Source organism: Manacus candei, unplaced genomic scaffold (assembly GCF_025592945.1).
Source record: "Manacus candei isolate 608988 ecotype Guabito, Panama unplaced genomic scaffold, ASM2559294v1 h1tg000061l, whole genome shotgun sequence".
In the NCBI taxonomy this organism is placed as follows: domain Eukaryota; kingdom Metazoa; phylum Chordata; class Aves; order Passeriformes; family Pipridae; genus Manacus; species Manacus candei.
In genome coordinates, this window is record NW_026138109.1 from 4,317,040 (window position 1) to 4,338,157 (window position 21,118).

Below are 21,118 nucleotides of genomic sequence, written 5' to 3' on the forward strand. Positions count from 1 at the left end.
TAACTGGAATAACTCTTCTTATATTATTTTTTTAGGACAAAGCAGCAGATCTGTTTCCCAATGCAAGAAGCTCAATCCTTTATGTGACGTTTTAGCTGGTTTTAAAGGATAGTTTCAGAAAGCCACAACTACAGAGATAACTAGCTTGATTCAAAAACATACTGTCTAAAATCCAACTGCTGCTCCCCCCAGGCTCCAGCACTGCAGAGTTACTGAATTATGTCAGGTCTTCGACTCAATAAACACTTCTGCTAAGTAGCTGAGAAGGGGCTGCACTCCTGCCCTGCAGAAATACCCTGTCAGCGTTGCCAGGTCCCCTGCTGACAAAAGAGATGGCTTCCTGGTCAGCTTCTGCCTGCCAAAAACTTATCGAATTCAGCCACGTGTCCCTGCGGCAGTGGAGGTCAAGCCACCGCTACACCATTTGTTTCACAGCCTAGACTTCACATCACATGCATTTAACCATCCCTTCACCCTGGCAGAAGCAATTCTCCTGCCTCCCCACACTTAGTGGTTTTGTGCTGCCCCACTGACACACAGAGCATTTATGTGTGTTTTTTCAACCCGTCTGATGAACATGCACAAGAGGAGTATATTTGGTAAACAAGCTGACAATTTAAGCTGGGGATACTGTAATTAACATTTTTCAGCATCATTAAAATTAGTCCATGACTCAGTATTGTAACTGACAACAGTCCAAGTTTATTTGTGTATAGCTAGGAGACATTTGCATAGTGCAAAAGAGCTGCACATAGATAAGGGGAGAAATGAAGATAGGAGAGCATCTGTATTGTGCCACAACTGCAGAAGAGCTGTCAAATTCCATTGGGCACATGCAGAGAAAGGAGGAAGCAGCTCCTGTGTCATAAGGCAGCTACATACAAACCAGGGTCACCAACTTCTTTTTGGATGTGCAGCCGAGTAAGAGCACCAGAGGCAGAAAGTGTGGAGGATGAAGATTATGCTGAACTAAAGAAAGTTCATGGAGTATGTGAAAGCTAAGCAACACTGCTGTGTGGATACTGAGGCAGATGGGAGTTTGTGAACAGCTATAGTAAAGCTCTGTCCTGTAGAATAAGGAAACTATTCAATAAAGTGTTGTTCTATATTTAACTTGGCATTAGACAAGAAATGCTTGTGGTGCTTCTGGCTTTGGTGCAAATTTGGCTTTATTTTTTTTTCCAAAAAGTGATTATATCGGAATACACCCATCAAATTTGTTGATGGCTATAAAATTGAAGAAAGCATAGCACATACCATAGAGAATTTTCCTGATGTGCTTTTACTTCTTCTTCTATCCCCTTTTTTGTTTGTCCCTGTTTTGCTGGAAGAAGATATCTTTCCAGTACAGTCTGTCTCTATCTACAGTCACACTGTGCAAGTCTACACAGTATGAGCATGACCAGCAGCTCTTTTGAAAAAGAAATACAAGCGTTGTAAACCAAATGAATGTCCAGGGCTTTCATCTTTTTCTTCTGCATCAACCAGTGCTTCATTCAGCAATAAACAGCAGTAAAAACCGTTCTGTAAAATGTCACTGGAATGCTTTGAGCCAAATCTGAGGCCCCATTACACACAGTGACTATAAGTTCTCCTCGTTCAAAGGTTTCCCTGGTGCTGAGTTGAGGTGAAGAAGGTGGAGTACTGTCTTGGGAGGGCTGTTTTTGGCTTCATATGGTCCAGAATTTTTTGTCTTATACTGTCTTCTGTGGCATAAAATTCTGATTCAAGCAATGGAGTTTAATGCAAGCTCCACTCTCTGCCATATCTTCTTGAAATTAGACCACAAGATATATTAATTTTGATGTTCTCCTGGCACAAAGCTGTCTTGGCAAAGGCAGATTGAAGCAGTTGAGGTTTTGCAACATCTCTGTGACCATTACCAGACAGAACAAATTTGAGCAGCTCTGAGCATGAGAGAGGACTCTTTTCACCCTTAGACTCTGGAAATGTGAATACAGTTTGGTAAAGGAGAATTTCAAATATCTAGAGGAACTGAGACTGCACAGTGAGGTGAACCTGAATCCCAGAGGGCAACAAAGCAGTTTGGATGTCCCAAGGCCACACTGCTCTGCTGTCATGCAATCATGTGGCTGTAGCAGCTTTATCTCCAAGTATGTGCTCCACAATGTACAGAATCTAAGGAGGACTGTGAATTGGCTCAGCCATAATGTAAAAGAAAAAATATAAAATGTGATACTGTAAAGAAGAAAAAAGTCACAGTGCAAAAAACCCTCACAAAGCCCCCAAAACCCCAAAACCAAACAAACAACAACCCCCCCCCCCCCCCAACAACAAGCTAAATACTATCTCCTGGCAATTTACAAGTTACTGTAAAAAAAGAAAATAGGTCTTCTGATCACTGGCAGAATTCATGACATTCCATTCATTTTCCTAAGTCAGATGTTGCATGAGAACATTGCCTATCCAAATTCATAGTATTCATATGCAGTCACAGCCATTGGGAATAATGCTAGTAAACAAACGTGGTCAGCTCAGCCTCTGCCCTGAAAAGTACTTACATGCTGGACTAATGCCTGCACAAGAGCTGCAGAGAAAGACAGCATTGTGCATTTTACAGCCCTAATTCAGTTTCTAGGAAGAGAAGGGACTTTGATTTACATAGTTAGCACGTGAAATATTGAAAACGTTAAAAGTATTAGAAGTACCTGTGGATCCTGTAATTGGCTCCAGGGCAGATCTTTACCAACAGTAAAAAGCAGTGGCATGTAGAGTTTTGCTTTGTTTTGTGTCTCAAAAAAAAAAAAAAAAAAGAAAAACAAAAAACTAAATCAGCCTCAGGAAACATCTTTCTAAAGTGGGTCCATGTACCGTTTCTCCTGAGGACTCAGCTAAATCTATTTGTGGTGTTCAAGATCCTGAATCCCCAGGCAGCTAATGCTTGATAGCAACTGTGATTTACTGTCTTTTTGCAAACTCATGAATTTACACTGACTGCAGAGGAATTACCTTTGAGTTACTACTCTTTAAAAGGGATCGGGTTCTGTTTAACTTGAATATGTTGCCATACTTCTTGCTTAGGCATTAATAAGAGCACAGCTCTGTAACCAAGAGAGTAACAGAAGAGTTCATTAACTTTTACAAGATATGTTGTGGTCCTCAGCTGGGACTGCACTGTTGTTGCTCCAGATCAATCAGATTTGAAGATTGAAGTCAGGTTGAATTAAATTTAGTTTCTGCTGCAGCAGAGACTGCTAGCAGTGTATTGAGTGCTGAAGTTAGGCTACTTCTAGCTGGAACGTAGGAGAACCGACTTCCTTGCAGATACAGCATTGCACTGTGAGCAGGGTGAGTGGAGGAGGCAGGAACTCGCAGGATACAGGAAAACAAAACAGAAAGCTTCAGTGTCCTGCTTGTGTTAGAGGAAAAAAAAGACATGTCGTCGTTCTTGCAAGGTTTACTGAATTTTGTAGAAGCTGGACATTGTTACATAGGCTTCCTCTTTGTTTGGTGATCTCATTTCACTGTTAGGCAGCATCTGGGATACAGTGTCATCATCTGGGGGCTCTGGACTGGGCTGGCCAGAGGGATCCAGGGGAGGAGCAGAGGAAAGGTTGGAACCTCCGCTGTTGTGCAGGGGCACGCTGTTGCCGTGGCACACCTCATACATGCTGGAGCTGCAGTTTCCTTCCGTGACTGCAAACTGGCTTGTGCCCAGGAGTCTGTGCGGGGCCTCGGCCGGCCAGAGGCCTCCATAAGTCACAGACAGATTTAGGTTGCTTTTGTCTGCCATCGCCGGTATCATCTTCAGGTCTGATCCCTTCCTGAATTTTTCTGGAAGACTTGTCTCTGGAGCAATTGATGGCTGCAGAAAATTTTCCAGTTCAGCTTTTGCCTGAATACCGTCCACTTTATGGATATGAACATAACCAAAACTCTCTGGGTTAAAGCTTATATCAAAATTCTGTGTGGCAAAGGGAACAACACAGTTAGTTAACACTGGGTAATAGCTTAAGAGAAAAGGTACTTTGATAATTTATTTGTTTTTAAAAGGGTATTCTTTAACTCTGGGTGTAACCTTGAGCACACTGAACAGTAGGTTAGCAGAGAATAAACTGTCACATGGCTGAAAAACTCTTTTCCTATTAATCTAGATCTATACTGTGTCCTCCTGAAGGCAGCATGTTTATGCTGCAAAGTGTTTTGTACTCTACATGATATGGTGGGAACTGGAGTCTCAGAGACTTTTCTGACACACCCATCTGTTGCATGCCTGCCATTTCACAGGACTGAGTGTGTCCACCCAGGCAATTTTTTTCAGTTTTACCTTCTTAACTTAGCAGAGAGGAAGTAAAAGTTTGCCATAACTTTCTGAAACACATCAGAAATCCCTGCATTGGGGAGCACAGGGGGTGGGAGAGTTTTCTGAGACCTCCTGTTAAATTAAGAACATGCTAATAATGTACCAGCTGGAGAGAACAGCACTGATGACTTTCTTTGTGAAAAAAATGAACTAGACATACAGTTTTAATGCAACAAGTTAAACCCACACTTTATGGTTTGTAGCGTTTGCCCATCTGGCTTTTAACTGGCTGAGCAGTTCATGTAATGCATGTGTATGTACGATTCTGCTGACCATGTAAGGGCACGTGGACATCACTAGGGATGTTTGCAAAAGGTCCCCATCCAGCCCTCTGATCACAGTTTCACAGAATCAACAAAGCATCTTGGTTGGAAAAGACCTCTGGAGTCCAACCTTGTGTGAGAAATGTGACCTGGGTTGGGTTATCCAGAGCCCTATCAAGACAAGCCTTGAACATTTCCCCAAAGGATAATCTACCTTGCCTCTGGGCAAACTACACAGTATTTTATTATTCTCATAAGAAAGATTCTTTACTTATATCCAGTTTCTATTAAAAAACTTTAATTCTTTCAGCCTTTCTTCATATATCAAGTTCCCAAGCCCTCTGTAATTACTTTGTGTGAGTTGAAGCTCAGCCACTGTTTGAATTGTCTGTTATTTCCATACCCTTGGCTGGCATCTGCCTGTGCAATTGTGGGCTCTCTTCAGTGAAACGTAGCAGAATTTCTGAAAGATGTCCTAATTAGTGCAGAAAATGCATGCATTGTCTCTCATGAGTGTTAGTTTTGTTCCTGACATTCTATACTCAGGTGGAAAAAAACAGAGGAAGAACATACATTTTTTGGCTTCTTGCATAGTTTCTCCAGTGTTTTTTTATGATCAGGAAGGTTTGGCCATACCGTAGGCTTGATCCTGAAACAGCAACAGCAGACAAAAAGCAGCAAAAGAGGGATATGTTGAGGTATCAGAGGTTCATATTGCATCACTGGTACTAATTCTCACAAAGCTTTAGGGCTGGGTTGCATTATCCAGAATAACAACAGAAAAGTCACAGAATAAAACAGACAGGAGAAGAGGAGCTGTAAAGCCCACCATTGCTCTCTTGAGTGCACAAATTGTCATAGTTAAGGAAAGACACTTCACTAAGTACTGGAAAAGCAGCAAATTGTGCTGGCAAGGAGCTTGTTTGCATCTAGCTGGGTTAACAGGGCTCTGTGTGGTGAAACCAGTTTCTGCCAGTGCAAGAAGATGCTGTGGTTAAAGTACAAATTTGCTGATATTTGCCGCTGCATGTTTACTTAAGTCAAAGAACAACATATTGTCCTACGCCTTGGCCAGCTATTTGTGCCTCAGATATCTGTACTGTAACCTTGTCCCACAGGTCTTATTTTTACTCCTTGATTAACAAAGTTCTCATGTTGTTTGTTCTACTGCATACCCCCAGGATGCATCTAGAGAATATTGTCCAACTGAAATTCAATGTTGCAATGATATAACTGTATGTGTATATGAATATATATTTCATTTTATTTATGTGTCTCTATATGAGGGTAAATATACACACATATATAAACCCCTCTTTTTTTTTTTAACATGGAAATGTCTGGGATCCAAAAGTCTCAACTGTTTTTGCTGCAGTTTTACATAAGCAAAACTTACAGCAAAGTTAGAGAAGTACAGGTTGCCAGCAACAGTAAAATGCAAGAAATAGAAATCTCAAGCTACCTCTGTACTTGCAAATAAAACAGCACTAGGGCAGATAACTCCAGTGTCTAAAATGTTTAATGATTAAAATTGCTCTTGGCATGGTTTGGCTGATGCCAAACCCCATATTTAACTCAGAAGTGTAATAAGTAAGCAATGGTAAAATTTACTCGTCAAAATATATAGATTGTATTTTCTGTATATTATAGCTAATGCTTGGTTGGGACTGGGGAGTTGTAAGCTGCGGAATAGTTAACTGCTGTATTATTATTATAAGTTGACTGTCCTGCAACTGGCAGTTCCCAAGTTGGCAAAGATAGAGTATCTTGCTTTATTGAGCATGCACACCATATCCTGCTTTTCTAAAAATATTGTCTAAGTTACTCATTAGAAAAGAAGAAGAGAACGAGGATCAGAGGGTCAAGGATGGACATGATAAAGAAAGAGCCAAGGAGAACATCTGGACCATCTGGACACCTTCCCATATTCAGCTCCAAGGACATTGGGCTATTAAAGCTATTGATGGAAAAGTCCCTGGCATTTGAAATGGGCCTACAACAGAACCAACCAGAACGAAGCCCGCGAACCCAAGCCCAATCAAGAGCTAACAAGTGACTATGGGAGGGGGAGTTGGAAAAGTATAAAAGTTGCTGTTTATTTTTATGGGGCCTGTGGGCCGGTGGGGAGCAGGGGTCTCTCCAGGCCACCCAGCATGCTGATTTGCTTATCTGCACTTTATATAAATCTCACAATAAATTTTGCTGCTAAGTTTTGATTTGGTTTATTTACCTATAACAGAAGTTAGCACAGCCCAAATGGTGTTCCGAAAAAGCAGCTCCCACACAGCCACCTCTCTTGAGGTGGATGTTGTGGACAGGCTGCTCTGAAAGCCATTGAACAGTCCTGGGCTTTCTGCCTTGCAAGGAATTCATCTTCTATATTTGAACTTGAATTTTTTCACTTTAGATTCTAGTGTCACCAGATTATCTGCATATCTGTTCATTTTCTTAAATTTGTCAGCTCTTAATGCCCTATGAGTATATATAGCCGTGTGGTTGAAATTGCATTTACAGTTATCTGTCTATTGCTGTGTAGCAAATACATAAAGAAACCCCAATGCAGACAAAGGACTTCCTGGGTAATGAATCTATCTCCAGTCCCACTTCTGCTGTAACTGCTTTGGTGGAGGATGTGGAGCCTGGTTTCACCACATGGCTGGCTGGATGTGGATCTGACCGAGCTGGTGTCTGACACCATCAAGCTGTTTTTGCAGAGGGCTCTGCCCTGCTGCTTCTGAAAGTGCTGCAGAGCAAACACCCCGCTGACTCAGCCTGTGAAAGGGAAAAAGTCAATTTCCCTGGTATGCTGTTTTCACACCTCTTGGGACTTAACAAAAACCTGCAGGTAGCTTTCTTGCTCTGGATCTTGCTTTTGAGTCAAATCTGCCTCCAGCAGGACACTGACTCTATACATGTTTTGTAGTGACTTTGGCTTGCAAAAGTCCCAGTGTTTTGGGCTCAAGACTGAGCTCTGCTCAAAGTGGCAGTTCATCTTCTGCCTGCCAACACTATCTCCTGTATTGCCCATTTCTGCTCTTGGCCTCCCTTCAGCGTGATAGAGAGGTCCAGAGATGGAGAGTGGATAGTTCACAGGTACAGCAGGGAAAGCAGTAAGACTGTCAGAACAGGATTGGCTTCCAACACCTTTTCTGATATTAAGAGAGTTAGATTACCTGTTTTCCCAAAAAATTATGATCAGTGCAATCATAACAATGCACAGCATGAATCCCAGGATGGAGAGTATAATCACGATCACGCTGCTATCTGAAGGAAAACAAAGAATATCAGCTAATGCATGTAAATGTCTTACTGTTAAGCCATTGTAACTGTGATGTCTTTTCAGATCATAAATTGGAAATTAATTCCAAGAATTGCACTTCCCTATCATTGAACTGGTGCAATGATCCATTTCTCCTGTCTCCCTGGAGGAGGAAAAAGGTAGGCTACCAGAGTATCAGCACCTGGCTGAGCTCCAGACTGGATTTCCAGACTGGATTAAAGCAGTTTGAAGTCTGTTGTCACCTCCAGTGCACTGAAACCACCACTTGCTGTGTCCTGACAGCAGCACTGAAATGACTTCCAACACACGTAATGCTGAGGTGCCTCCAGGTACTGAAGGGACCCAAAGGACTACAAGGATTATTCACATTTACAAGTGCAATGATGAGATTTTAGCCGGTGTTGTGATTGTGATTAAAGTGCCATGTTTGCACACAAATCCAGGGCGCTGAAACAGGTCGTGTTTCACTGCTCTTTGTGCCTTACTCAAAACACTCAGTGCAAGCTCTTCCTTCTCCTGCAAGCCAGCTGGCAGCAAACAGAGAATCAGCCTTCAGCTCCCTCTGCACCCACCCCCTCCTGCGCTTATAGCAGCAACTCCTCTGAATTTATTGCCCGTGAGTGAGATTTAAATTCACGTGGAGGGTCAGCCCCAGTCCAGAGCAATACAGCTGCATTCTGAGTCCCCTCCTCGGGGTGCCTGGAGTCTGTGAGGGCTCACTCTGTTGTGGTTGTGGTATCTTCCCTCCCCATGCTCTCATCCCTCCTGCTGCTGAGGGTGTCCAGGGAGCCCAGGACCCCCAGCTCTGCTTTCCTTCAGGTAGACCGAAACATTTTCTGCCCTTACAGCTCTCTGTGGGGTGCTGCTCTCTTGCTGTCCTGAAGCTCTTGGAAGTGCTCCACTCACTCCATGTGCCCTTAAAAAATTTTCCATTGGGCTGGGAACGTACTTTCACCTCATACGAAGCATTATTTTCGAGATTTTGTCCCAACAATCTTACGTGATCGTGTGGCGATTCTATTGTCTAAACACACAAAAAAACCCAGTTATTTTTCCAGCAGACAATGGAGAATTATCTTTGAGTTTCAGCAAAATGTGTGAGATCAGGTGCATCCCTGCAATATTGCGCTGTTTGTTCCATGTCTTTTGTTGCTACACAGGTGTTTATCAGGGCATCAACCTAGTTTAACAGCAAGGTATGCCAGACAGTATTGACAAGAAGACAAAATGCTAGGTAAAAGTTCTTTGGAAAACAGCTGGGACTATCAACTGTGCTTTGCTACTGTCGACACTGCAGTGGGAAATACGTGCTTCCCTAGGAAGGCTCAGAAGAGAGAAAGGTGAAAAAATACATTGGTGCAGTAGAAAAAGACAACTTCTGAAAGAGCAGTTACAGGGAACTCTGAAGCTGAAATCCCACAGTACAGCTCTGGTGCTCTTCATTTCAATATATTTTGCTGCCTGAATCCCCCCCTTTTTTTCCTCCTTCTAGTTACAGTTCTCCTGTTTTTGCAAAATGTGGAGCATGTAAAACTTTCTTAAGAAAGGTTGTCCTTTGATCTTTGTATATTTTCAGGCCTAATCAACGAGAAAGGAGACATAATCCGTGAAACAGACAGCTAACAAGCTCTAAGTGATACCCAGGTGTTAGAAAAACTTGTTGGTAGAATTGCCTTGTTATGACTTAGGGCTTGGTATGTTTGAATTATCTCAGATTTAGGAGGAGGTTAACAAAGCCTGAAAAGAAGGATGTACCACTGATAGTGGACACAAAGAATGCAGAATTTACAGCCACAAGGACATCTGGCAGAACTCCCAAGATAAGGAAGAAACTGGGAAAAACAACTCAGCAACAGTGCTGAAATTAGCTCCAGCTGGGTAAAAGCTATTTCCAGCAGGGCCAGATCATGACCACCAAGTCACAAGCAACTAACCCAAGAAACCCACCAACCTAGAATAAGAGAAAGATTGAACACACAGACTAATTAACAGGAAAAGCGAGAGAATTATTGACCAATAGAAGATAGAATACTAATTAATAAAAGAACTATGTAACTTGTAGTCAACAAACACTAATTCCTTTGTTTGCTAAAATCTGTAGTAACATACTGTGTAGTAATGTAGTATATAATAATATAGTAAAAGGGTAATATAAAATAGTTAAAAGTTTTTATAGTTGGCTGCTTGATTTGTGGAATACCACCGGGCATCCAGGCTTGCACAGTTCTGAAACAAATAATCAATGTCTCTCTCTTTCGTGTCATTATTGGCTCATTGCACACTGTGTAACAAATCCTGTTTGTTCCCTCCGTAAAAACTGTGGACAACACTGTGTTCCCTCCATAAAAAACAGGTGTAGCCCATGCTTTTGTGACTTGTATTTGCATGGCTGCCTTTGTGACAGGGACACATATGTCCCTGCAGCTGGGCAGCCCACACCAGACCCAGTTTGCAAGCAGCTGTAGCCTCAAGGAGTCTGAGGGTGGAAGAGCTGCAGGGCCGCACCCAAAGCCTGGAAAGACTCAGTGAAAAGGGGAATGTGAAGAAACTTGCTAAACAAGAAAAGAGGTCATACATTTTACTGGCTGATGAGCACAGAAAATAAGAGCAAAAGTACCACAGCAAAAACCAAACCATCGAAACACTTAGAATGCTTCACCACATTATGTCTTTTCTTCCCACTGCAAAACATAAATGAATGAAACTTTGTTAACCCAGAGTGTCTAACTGAGAAGGGTGCTGCTAGCCCAAATTGTTTTGACTCACGAAATTTACAAGTGCCAAACATTGCACTTTTCCAAGTTTTCAGCTGGAGAACTGTAGAAATGCAGATCGGAGAATATTTACATGCTACTGGTAATTTTGATAATGTTTAATTTCGGAATTTAGTGCAAACCACAGAAATACATCATCACTTACCTTCCAAGTACCTTCTTTCTGCCGATAGGCCGTTTGGTGCATTAATTTGCCCTCTAGGTATTTCTTCCCTGAGTGTGGTGTACGGTAACGAATAAGATATTCATTTGCCTCCCTTTGATAAGTGATGTTTATAGCAAATGGCACTTCCGGCTTAACTGCAAATGACAACAAACAAGGATACAACAGGAGTCGAATAATGTTACTAGAAAATAGGTCTTGAAAAGTAAAAAAAAATTCCGCTTCAACTCAAAGCCCCTGCAGGGTGACCTATCCTGAGCAAGCAAGGGCTGTTCTGGGCCAGGCATGCTAAGCCTCAGCTCATCCTTACACCCTGATCCTGCAAGGGGCTTGGTTTTGGCCTGCTGAAGCAGCAGTTTGACTAGTAGGGAAGGTGCTTGTGAGGGATGTGACATTTAGCCTTTGAAAGCAATTCCTGAGCATGCCCACCCCTGTGGTAGCACTGCTTGAAGGCCTGGAATTCAGTCCCTCTAACCAGTGCTCTGAGATAGAGGCCCCATTGCAAAACCCACCTGGGAGGAAGGCACTGGGCAACAAAGGTTCCTGGGTACAGGAACCACTGGGGCTAGCTGTGAGGGCAGTGGGTCTGAGGAAGGGACAAAGTCTGACAGTGTTAGAGCAGAGTGGGCTGTGGCTCCAGACCCTCGCTATGAACCCAACCTGGTCTGCAGGACACTGGGTCAAAGGCCATCTGTGCAAGTACATCAAGTCTGATACGCAGCCCTCAGGACTGTCCCCAGACAACCTGAGCTGGATGTGCTTGAGATCTTTAGGGACCTTTGCTGTGACACTGAAGCTTCCTGAATTCAGCTTGTAAAGTGCATCACCTCTCACAGGAATGGAAATGCGAATGGCCACTCTCAGGAAAACGCATATAGCCATAAACTGTGCTCACTGCTTCTACAAGCCCCAAATACTCAGTCCTTCCATGCAGATCCCACAGTTTCTAGAGTAGGAACCACCAGAGATGGTCCAGGTTGGCCCATAAACTGAGACGTAGTGTAAGATTATTACAAAGCTATTGAACTGAGGCAAAAATGTTTCACAGGAGAAGGATGTTGCAGTGCCTACTCCAATGGAAGACAAAGCCATCCGGCACCAGAGAAGAACAGAGAAGAATCTGTCCTACATGGGCTTCTCTGCAGACCTGGAATGAGACCAGTTCCCAAGAGGGGTAGACTCTATGGACACCCTCTTCCTCTTGAGTTTCCTATTCCTTGGCTCAGGTCCACAGTTGGGGACAAGGCCATTCATGGATTCTCAGTGCAGGGTGCACCTTGTTCAGACAACAGAATGCACCACAATACAAGATGTGAAAAGTTAGATCTTGCAACCTTGTGGTCCCTGTGCTACTGAGCTCATGTTGTACATGGGGTGGTCAGTCCCAAAACTGCATAATCCCTAGTAAGAGATGAACAAGATGTCCCTGCTTGACAGTTTATCTACACTTAGGAACAGCTGCTGCACCAATGGAGGGGATTTGGTCTATGCCCAGGTCTAGGCAGAGTGTCACAATAAGCTAGAGTTCAGCTGCACATTTTGAACAGAGCTTAATCTTGTTTAGCTTTGAACCAAGGGAAACACCACATTCTGACAACACCCCAATCCTGCTAAGACACTCCTTTATACTACCTCTATATCGTCCAGATGCTTAGGCTTTGTGCTGGGCTATTTTTGCCCCCGATAACCCCTATATCTTAAAAATATCCAAGATGTTAAGTGTCTTACCAATGTGAGTCACAACCAGACTCCTGCAGACCCTTCTCTTTGTCTCAGAGAACACACAAAGGTCTCTATTTGAGAGTATATCAGTGAACTGTAAGAAGTACGCATCTTCCTGTTTCTTCATGTTGTTGCACATGTACTTGTTGTCTTCCTTGGTACTGTTGGCCAAAGTGATATGACATTAATTTCTTCTCAGTCTTACTATAAATTAACTACTTGCTATAAGGGATGAATCCTGATTGCCCATTTCACTTCAACTGAAGTGAGACTCTGTATGAAATAAGAGAAAATGCCATGCAAATAAGGAGTTTGGGAGACTGACAGTTTTTTTCCTTGTGGTCTTCGAGCACAATAATCAAGTGATATGAATCACATTAAGAGTCACGGAGCTCTCAAGGAAAAAAAATTATTATTTAATTAGAGATATACGTGTTAAAATATTTTTATCTTTAAAAATTATCTTACTGCTGCCGTTTTTAAACATAGGGCAATAGGTTTTGTACTCAGTGAAGATAAAGAAAAATTTCTTATTGATTTAAGTGGTAGCAGATACAGGGTCAACAGTCAGCCTGGCCATGAAGGAGTCATATGGCAGTTTCAGAGCTGTGTTTTCTCATCTCTGTGGCTCCCATGTTTGAGGACTGTCATAAAATTTCAGCCAAAATCCATAATAAATCCCATGAAATAGAAAAATTCTAATAAATTATGTGGGGGGACAAAAAAAAGGAAATAATTAATGATTAGAATAACAAGAGTTACAAAAAAATCCACTTCTTTTGCTTGCCGTCACAGAACTTTCCCTTTCAGGAAAAGGGAAGAGCAGAAGTATGCTAAAGAAACAAAATCTGAGCTTCTTCAGGTAGGTGCAACAGTGAAAAAAAAGAGTGGAAAGAGTTTCAAGGCCTGGATAAGAAGTGGAGATGACTGATGTGTTTGGTAACTGTTGGGGTTTTGCATACTTGTTCTAGTGTGTTTTTTGCATGTCTGTGTGTCCAAAGACAATAACTTAGTTTAGTCTTAGCCTAGATAAAGACATTTCCTGTGATGTGGAAAATTAACCTTCTTGCTAAAGAACTTCCTGTGGTAAGGATCTGTGTCTTCACAAACATTTTTTACTTTTCAGTTCTTAAAGGCTAGGTTTGAGGGTTTTTTTCAAATATCATTTAATTTAAATGAAAAAGTTCTCAGTTCATGCTGGGCTGCATTCATAATTACAGGTGTTCCAGAACAACAGAGGCAAGATAGAACTGTTGGAGATGTTATAATCCCCTTTAAAGACCCTTCCAGCTCTTTTTTTTTCTTATAAGGGAGTTATGTTCTATTTCAGTAAACTCTTCTTCCTTGCTGAATATAGTATTCAAACTTGGCAAAACAGTATGAATAAGGATTTTGTCTAGCTCTGCTGTCCCTGTTTCCCAGCATGTGGCAACATGACTCACTAGTGCTCAGGATTTCACTTCCCAGAAGTTTACCAAAGGACAGACTGACAGCACTTACCACAGAGACAGGGTATAGTTAGTGTTGTGAGGAGGCAGCTCAGTAAAATTGCAGGTCAGGCTGCTAAAGGGGTCCTTAATGTCCAGCTGGCTGAAGCAATCAATGTCAAAATTGTCTGGTTCATCGTCTCCAAGAGTCCCTAAGGAGAGATTCACAGGATGTTACTGAAGCAAACCTGAGAGTGTATTGGATTTGCAGCTGCATTGTATAGGAGGTTGTTGCTTCATGTGATTGCCTAAAAGGAAGAGGATCAACCCACCTGTTTAGTAAGAAGAAAAAAAACCTTATTTAAAATGAAGTTAAATCCATTTGCACCTTCCAAGGTTGCTCTCCCTCCATGACAGTGACGCCCACCCACTTGCAAGAGTACTTTGGTGCCATGAGGCAACTAAGCCCCATTTTGATTGTACTGAACAGTTTTCTGAAATGTCACAAATTTGGGCTCAAGAGGGAAAGCTCAGACTTGCTGCCAGAATGCGTGATTTCCTGCCAATTTGCTTCAATGAGTAATAACACAATCATGATTTGACTAAGAGTGTAAGTCTTGAGTCCTACACTTGACAGGTATAAGGTCAGTGACGCAAAAACTGATGCTTCTGAGAGGAGTCCTCTCCAGCAGAAACTGCAACTTCAGCCTCACTTCATGAAATATCATCCACCACACAGAGTGGATGGGAAAAGGGTAATTGCCATGACCCCTTGAGTGGACCCTTGGGGCAGGAATGCCTCTGTCTTCTTTCAAATAAACCTCTTCCTTGTGTCCAGGGACTATGCTTGATCAGTGTTCTGCTACCCATTCCTCATATATGTCCTTGCCATGTGAGACACCTGATGCAGTGAGAAAAGAATCGAATAGTAGAATGAGTGGATTGGAAGGGACCTTAAAAATCATCTCATTCCAACCCCTCTGCCATGGGCAAGAATGCCACCCAATAGACCGGATTGCTCCAAACTGGCCTTGAACACTTCCAGATTTGGGGCATCCACAACTACTTTGGGCAGCTTGTTCCAGTGCCTCACTGCCCTCTGAGTAAAGGATTTCCTCCTAAAATCTAATCTAAACATCTTCACTTTTAGTTTAAAACCCTTCCCCCTTGTCCTATCACTGTCTGCTCTGAAGATATCAGTGACTCACACTCACAAACACAACGGGGAAATACTGAAACATTGAAATGTTTCCAATGGAAAATCCCTCCCAGAAAAAATGATGGTCAATTCTGCTGTAATCCAATTAGATCACTGAGGTGTGATCATCTGTTCAGATACTGTGATTTATAGTCCAAATTGTGATTTCCTATGAACCCCGGACAATCCTGACAGCATGCAGGGAGACCCAGACCTTGTCCAGCATGGAAGCATATCTGAAGATCCCAAAGCCATATGGTTTGACTGCAGGGAGGAAGCAGAGGAGAGTTTTTTGATTGCTTTAAAATGCAAGTCAAGAGCATCAGCAGCGCTTCTTTCTGACCTCAGAGCTGAGCTGCATCTGAGGGGTTTTGAGTAAGAGAAGAAATTCAGAAGTCACTCAAGAATGCAGAGAAACACACAAAAGCAGTACAGGCAGAGGCTACGAAGGGGACTGCTGCCACCAGCACCCAAGATGGGTAGCAGAAGGGATGGGAGCATCTGATGCTGCACTAATGCAGAACCCACAGGCAGATCTATGCCCTCTGAGCTAAGATTTAGTGCCATTTGTCACCATGAGCAGCCAGCGCTAAGAAATTATTACTGGTCTTCTCACTGCAGCCCTGGGAGCCCAAATCTCCCTGAAGGACAAGGAATGCAGTGTCTTCTACTAGAGTTGCTGCTTTGAAGGGAGAACCTGTGCAGCACAGAAAGCCTCAGCATTTGACCACTGTATTCAAGAGAGAGACACAGAAGTCAGCACAACTCTAGAGTAAGCCTTGCAGCAGTTTCACACAGTTGAGAGTCTTGTCCAGTGCAGCCACATGGGCAGGCATACATGTACAGAAACCTGTACCACATAGAGTTGCATATTTGTGGGTAGAAGTGAGGGCGTATAAATGTATGTATATTCAAAACTCGTGAGATAACAAGTAAGCTCAAATGAATCTGTCTAAAATGGACAACCCCCCCATATTTCATATAGATGTGTACACCCAAAGCTGACATGCACAGTTATGTCACATTTTAAGCCTGAGATTTTACTTGCAACTGCCAGGAGTCTTGTTAATGTATACTCCAGGCAATATTAAAATTTATAGATTAGGATGACTAATCCTCCTTTCTATAAGACTGCTTGGTGCTCTCTGTCTACGCAAACTACATAAAACAGATTTTACAAAAATACACAAAACAGATAATCATCCTCTTAATAAATTAATTCATCATCCTATTAATAAATGGCTTATCATAAAAAAACCTTTCAGCTGCCCACTCCTCCTTTGCTGAAAAGTTACAGAAATTGGAATTCATTCTCTATCAGGCTAGTTGCAAAATGAAAATAAAGATTTAATCTTGCAGTTCAAAGAACCATTTAAGGCTTAACCAACACACCACAGCTTTGGTGGCACACTGGAAGGAAAGCTTACTTTACCTCTTTGACACTGAACTTCCACATTGTGATTACATGGTTCCTTATTCATGGAAATAACATACTAACCGTAGAGTATATGGTAATTAAATCTCATCAATAGTGTGATGTAAGGAATTTCAAGTGTGTTTTCTGCTATGGTTTTTCCATGGGCTGACTAATTTTTTTGTCTGACATAAGTATGCATGCAGCTTCAGTCATAATTCTTCCCTAAAGCTCAGAACCACCATGCGCAAATGTGTTTGCTATGTGAATGGTTTTGATGACTCTGACATGACTCATACCGCTAAGGACTCTTCACTCAATTAAAAATTTACAAGATTACAATACTTGCCTTGAGAAGCCCAGATGAGGCAGAGCCATGAGCCCAGCTCTGCTGAAATCAAGGCAGGGCTCGGAAGGGAATGATTCTGCTGGGCTAAAAGCTGCTATCATAGCTACAGCCATGACAGGTCCTTCACAGAAATGAGTTTGGACAACATCCAACAGGATGGTTCAAACTACAGCAGGAATCTCAGGAGCCTTTACCAAGAGTGTTAGCAGAGGCTATGGACATGCTTCAGCTTCAAGCTCTAAAGCCACCAGGACTGACAACAATGTGTGAAACTGAAGGCACTGTTAAGCACTGACGACTCAGTGGCCAAATTTCCAAAGTCAACTAAGTGACTTTCTCCATGAACAGAATAACGTGGGATCTTTAGCACTGATGTGATTCAGGCAGAACTCATTTTAATCACAACAGTTTCGATGTGGCTTGGACAAACCATACCAGTGTGGGTAGCAGGACCACTGAAGCCATGGGACACCACAGCACCACAGCCTGCTGCCTCCTGCTCCCCCTACCCCTGCCCTCCTGCCCCTCCCTGGCTTCCCTTTCTTAGCTCTGCTTGTAACCCTCTCAGGCCTTTTGGGGGCCTCCACCACTTCTGCCAGGCTGGGGGGGCAGTGCTTGGGAGGCTCAGAAAAGAGGAGGAGAAGGAGACATGTGCTGCCATTATTAGCTTTTCCCTCCTCTGCCCATAAGAGTGCCCATAAGCGTAAGCTCATACCCAAGTTGGTGGGTGGCACTTTGTCAGAAGGTGGGGTGAGTCAGAAAGGCAAAGAGTGAAAATCGAGCATCTGTCGATTTTACCAGGGTGATTTTACCCTGGATTGATTAGTTTGTTGGCCAAACCTAGGAGATTCACAAAGAAATCATAAAAGCTGGTAATTGCTCAGTAGGAATTTTCTGAATCTATTTGTCTTTAATTCTAAGTAAATGATGATTTACTGGAGATAGTGACAAAACATGTAAAGGTCTGATCATATCTGCTTTTGGGAAGCCTTGAAGATTTCAATGACACCAACAATAAATCACTAGCATTGAACATTCATCACCATAGCTGCTTGCCAAAGCTGCCTCTAAGCAGCTGCAGATTGTATGGATAAAAGGCAAATAAAAAACCCAAGGTGGTTAGATGCAGTTCTGAGCCAGACCCTCTTTTCTTTTAATTAAAAAACCTGTCATGCATATCTTATCTATGTATATATGTACAATTGTCTACACACACATATGTTACATGTGCAGTACAGGACACCCAGGGAAAAATGAGATTCCCTAACTCATAGGAACACAGCCATTCTCTTTCTAAAAACCAAAAACTCTCGTCCCCAAACAATGGAGCTCTAAATTACTACTTAGCAAATGTCCATGTCCTTCAGGCATAGTGCACAAACTCTGTCCCTGCTGTTTATTTAGTATCAGACAAATAAGAGTTTAGCAGATCTGGGACTGAATCTCTAAATCATATTTTCCATCTCCCTTTTGAGAAAAGGAACAGCAGCCTGAAACAGTAGTTTTATTGCTGCTTTTTAGAGTTTTGCATTTGATCTTGATGCTGCTAAATAATTTTCACTTCTCTAAATGAGATAATGAAATCTACAATAATTTATAATTATTTGCTGAGTAAGGAATGAAGGCTACTAGTAATGGCCTGTGAGAACACCCTGGCTGAGTTGCTGCATCAGCTGTACTATGAGGGAGACCGAAACTACCCCTCAGATCACACCTGATGTAACGGCTTAAAGAAAATGTAAAGGTTTGGCTTTTAGAGTGGAATAGTTTCGGTCAAGTTTGAGTTACATGAAGACATTTTATTTGGAGGAAACTACCAAGAGAAAAAAAGCCCAGAATCTCACCCCTCTCCAATGGCAACTCAGAGTGACCATGAGCTGAAGAAGGGTGAAGTGGTTCCCTGCTCCCAGGCATATGTCCTCACATGAACACTAGATACAACAAGAGAGGATTAACAGGTCTGATCCTGCATGCCCTGTGCATACAGTTATGATCTCCCTCAGTTCATATAAGGATTTATAAGGACAGCAGATTTGGGGATAAAATTAAATAAGTATCCTCCAGCTCCACCTCCACCTCAAGTTCTGGCACTGAAAGAGAGACTGGAAGTTAAAACATGAACATATTTAACCCAGCAGTTGTATTTTGGAGCTCTTAACTGAGGTTTTTCAAGATCACAGAGGAGTGGAAAGATGAAGATGAAATGACTCACCATCACCGTCTGCTGAGGTGCAACCACTTTCCCCAAATGTGGTGTGAAGAAACATGGCAAAAATGCTCAACACTGTACTGGGCTGTGTCATTCTGAGCACACTGCATGTGTGCAGTGCATGTGTGTGCGAAACCCACACTCGCTGCCTTTATACCCGGCGCTGAGCAAACCTATCGCCCGACAGAGAGACCTCAGGCGAGGGGAAATGTAAACATGCCTACGCAGAGGATGGCTGGTGGCAGAGGGCAGGAAGCCAGCCTGAAGATAATCGCTGAGCTTTTACTTTGAAACCGGCTTCCCCACTTCAAAACTAAGGACCTTCTGGATCAGGCCTGTCAACCTCTTTGGGCAAACCTGGTAAAGTTGGTAAAGTCCAGCGAGAAGGGAGCAAGTTTCATGGACAGTGCTCTTGACTCAGCTACTGTGATTTGTGCTGCTGGTTTCCCTGATTGCATGGTTTAGCCCTTGCATCGACTTTACTCTCCACAGAGGTGCACAGGTCCAAGCAAGAAAAATCTTCTGGGTATGAAACATTAAGTGTGATTGCTTTTGTATATTCTTTAACTATTGGTCAAAAGCAGCACTGCCAGCAGCTCAAGGGAGTTGATTCTTTACTTTTTGAGATCCTGCCTGGAGTACTGCATTCAGCCCTGTGGTCCCCAACATAAGAAGGACACAGACATGTTGAACCAATTCCAGAGGAGGGCCACTAAGATGATGAGAGGGATGGAATACCTCTCCTGCGCAGACTGGCCGAGACAGTTGGGATTGTTCAGCTCAGAGAAGAGAAGGCTCCAGGGAGACTTTATTGTGGCGGCCTTTCAATATATAAAGGATGCTCATAAGAAAGATGGAGAGAAATTACTCACCAAGACCTGTAGTGACAGGACGAGGTGCAACAATTTTAAACTAAAAGAGGATAGATTTAGATTGGACATAGAGAAGAAATTCTTTACTGTGAGGATGATGAAGTCCTGGCACAGGCTGCCCAGAGAAGCTGTGGATGCCTCATCCCTGGAAGTGTTCAAGGTCAGGTTGGATGGGGCTTTGAGTAACATGGTCTAGTGGAAGGTGTCCCTGCCCATGCAGGTGGGTTGAGACTAGATAATCTTCAAAAGTCCCTTTTAGCCTGAAACCTGCTGTGATTCTATGAAGTTCCGCATAAGGCAGTGCTGACCCAGAAAAGCTGTGATTTAAAAGACTAATCCTGCAAAACCTGGCTCCTGAGAACAAAGTGGCGCATCTCACATTTGTTCAGGCTTTGGACAAAGCAAAGGCAGAAAGCGAGAGATAAAGAGGTGTTAAATATTTCCTTTGCACAGTTTCTGTGGCTGTAAACACCAACGCACACCAGATCGTAAAGCAGAGCTGTGCACACAGCTGACTGATGTGGCTAACTACAAGTGAGCTGAAGACCTGAAAGAGAAGAGCAAGTTCTGGCGCAGGCCTGGCTGCACCAAAAAAAGCTTTAGGTTGGAGGCGTAAAGGAAACTGAGGGCAAAGTTAGTAACAGTGCCCAAGCAAACAGAAAAGTGATGACATTACAATAAGAAGGCTCAATATGGAAGCCACATCAGTTTTCTCATTTGCAAGCAACTAATTCAAAATGCTCACCAAAGTGATGAAAGTTCAGGACTTGTGTCCAGAAGAGTGGCCTTGCCAGAACATCAAGGGCTGTCCTGCAATGTCACTTGCTACCCAAAGCTGGGGGCAGTGGGCTGTCAAGGTGTTGCTTCTGGGCTCCCCTGCCCTTTTCTAATGGGAAGAAATTACTCCCTTTCCACAAGATTTCAAGGAGACTGCCTGGAAGATGGGCATGTCAAATATCTGCATCAAGCCCCTCCTTGTAGTAGGACCCTGTGGCTCCCCACCGAAGCGTTCCCTGACGATGCACTAAGCCTAGGTAGACACAGAAGAATGGGTTTGGGTTCACTGGCCAGTGTGCAGGCATTTACATGTTAAAACTCTTCATGCTGCGCCTATGTCTGGCCA

At 42.9% G+C, this 21,118-nt stretch overlaps 1 protein-coding gene across 1 annotated transcript; it reads right to left on the reverse strand.

The window, feature by feature from the left end:
* Positions 1 to 977: 977 nt before the first annotated feature.
* Positions 978 to 19,314, reverse strand: IL7R (interleukin 7 receptor). The gene is made up of 8 exons (XM_051804799.1): positions 19,127 to 19,314; positions 14,027 to 14,165; positions 12,533 to 12,687; positions 10,787 to 10,941; positions 8,714 to 8,891; positions 7,761 to 7,851; positions 5,161 to 5,236; positions 978 to 3,925 (listed from the first exon to the last, which is right to left on the reverse strand). Exons 1-8 carry the CDS (start codon positions 19,215 to 19,217, stop codon positions 3,419 to 3,421), a joined length of 1,392 nt encoding a protein of 463 aa, XP_051660759.1. The 5' UTR covers positions 19,218 to 19,314; the 3' UTR covers positions 978 to 3,418.
* Between the last annotated feature and the right edge of the window lie 1,804 nt (positions 19,315 to 21,118).

Coding starts and splice junctions, on each gene's coding strand:
- IL7R (XM_051804799.1), bottom strand. CDS start 19,217: ATGACACAGCCCAGTACAGTGTTGAGCATTTTTGCCATGTTTCTTCAC. Junction 12,688..14,026: donor AACTATACCCTGTCTCTGTG/GTAAGTGCTGTC, acceptor TTTGGCCAACAG/TACCAAGGAAGACAACAAGT. Junction 10,942..12,532: donor TCTGGTTGTGACTCACATTG/GTAAGACACTTA, acceptor TGTCATTTGCAG/TTAAGCCGGAAGTGCCATTT.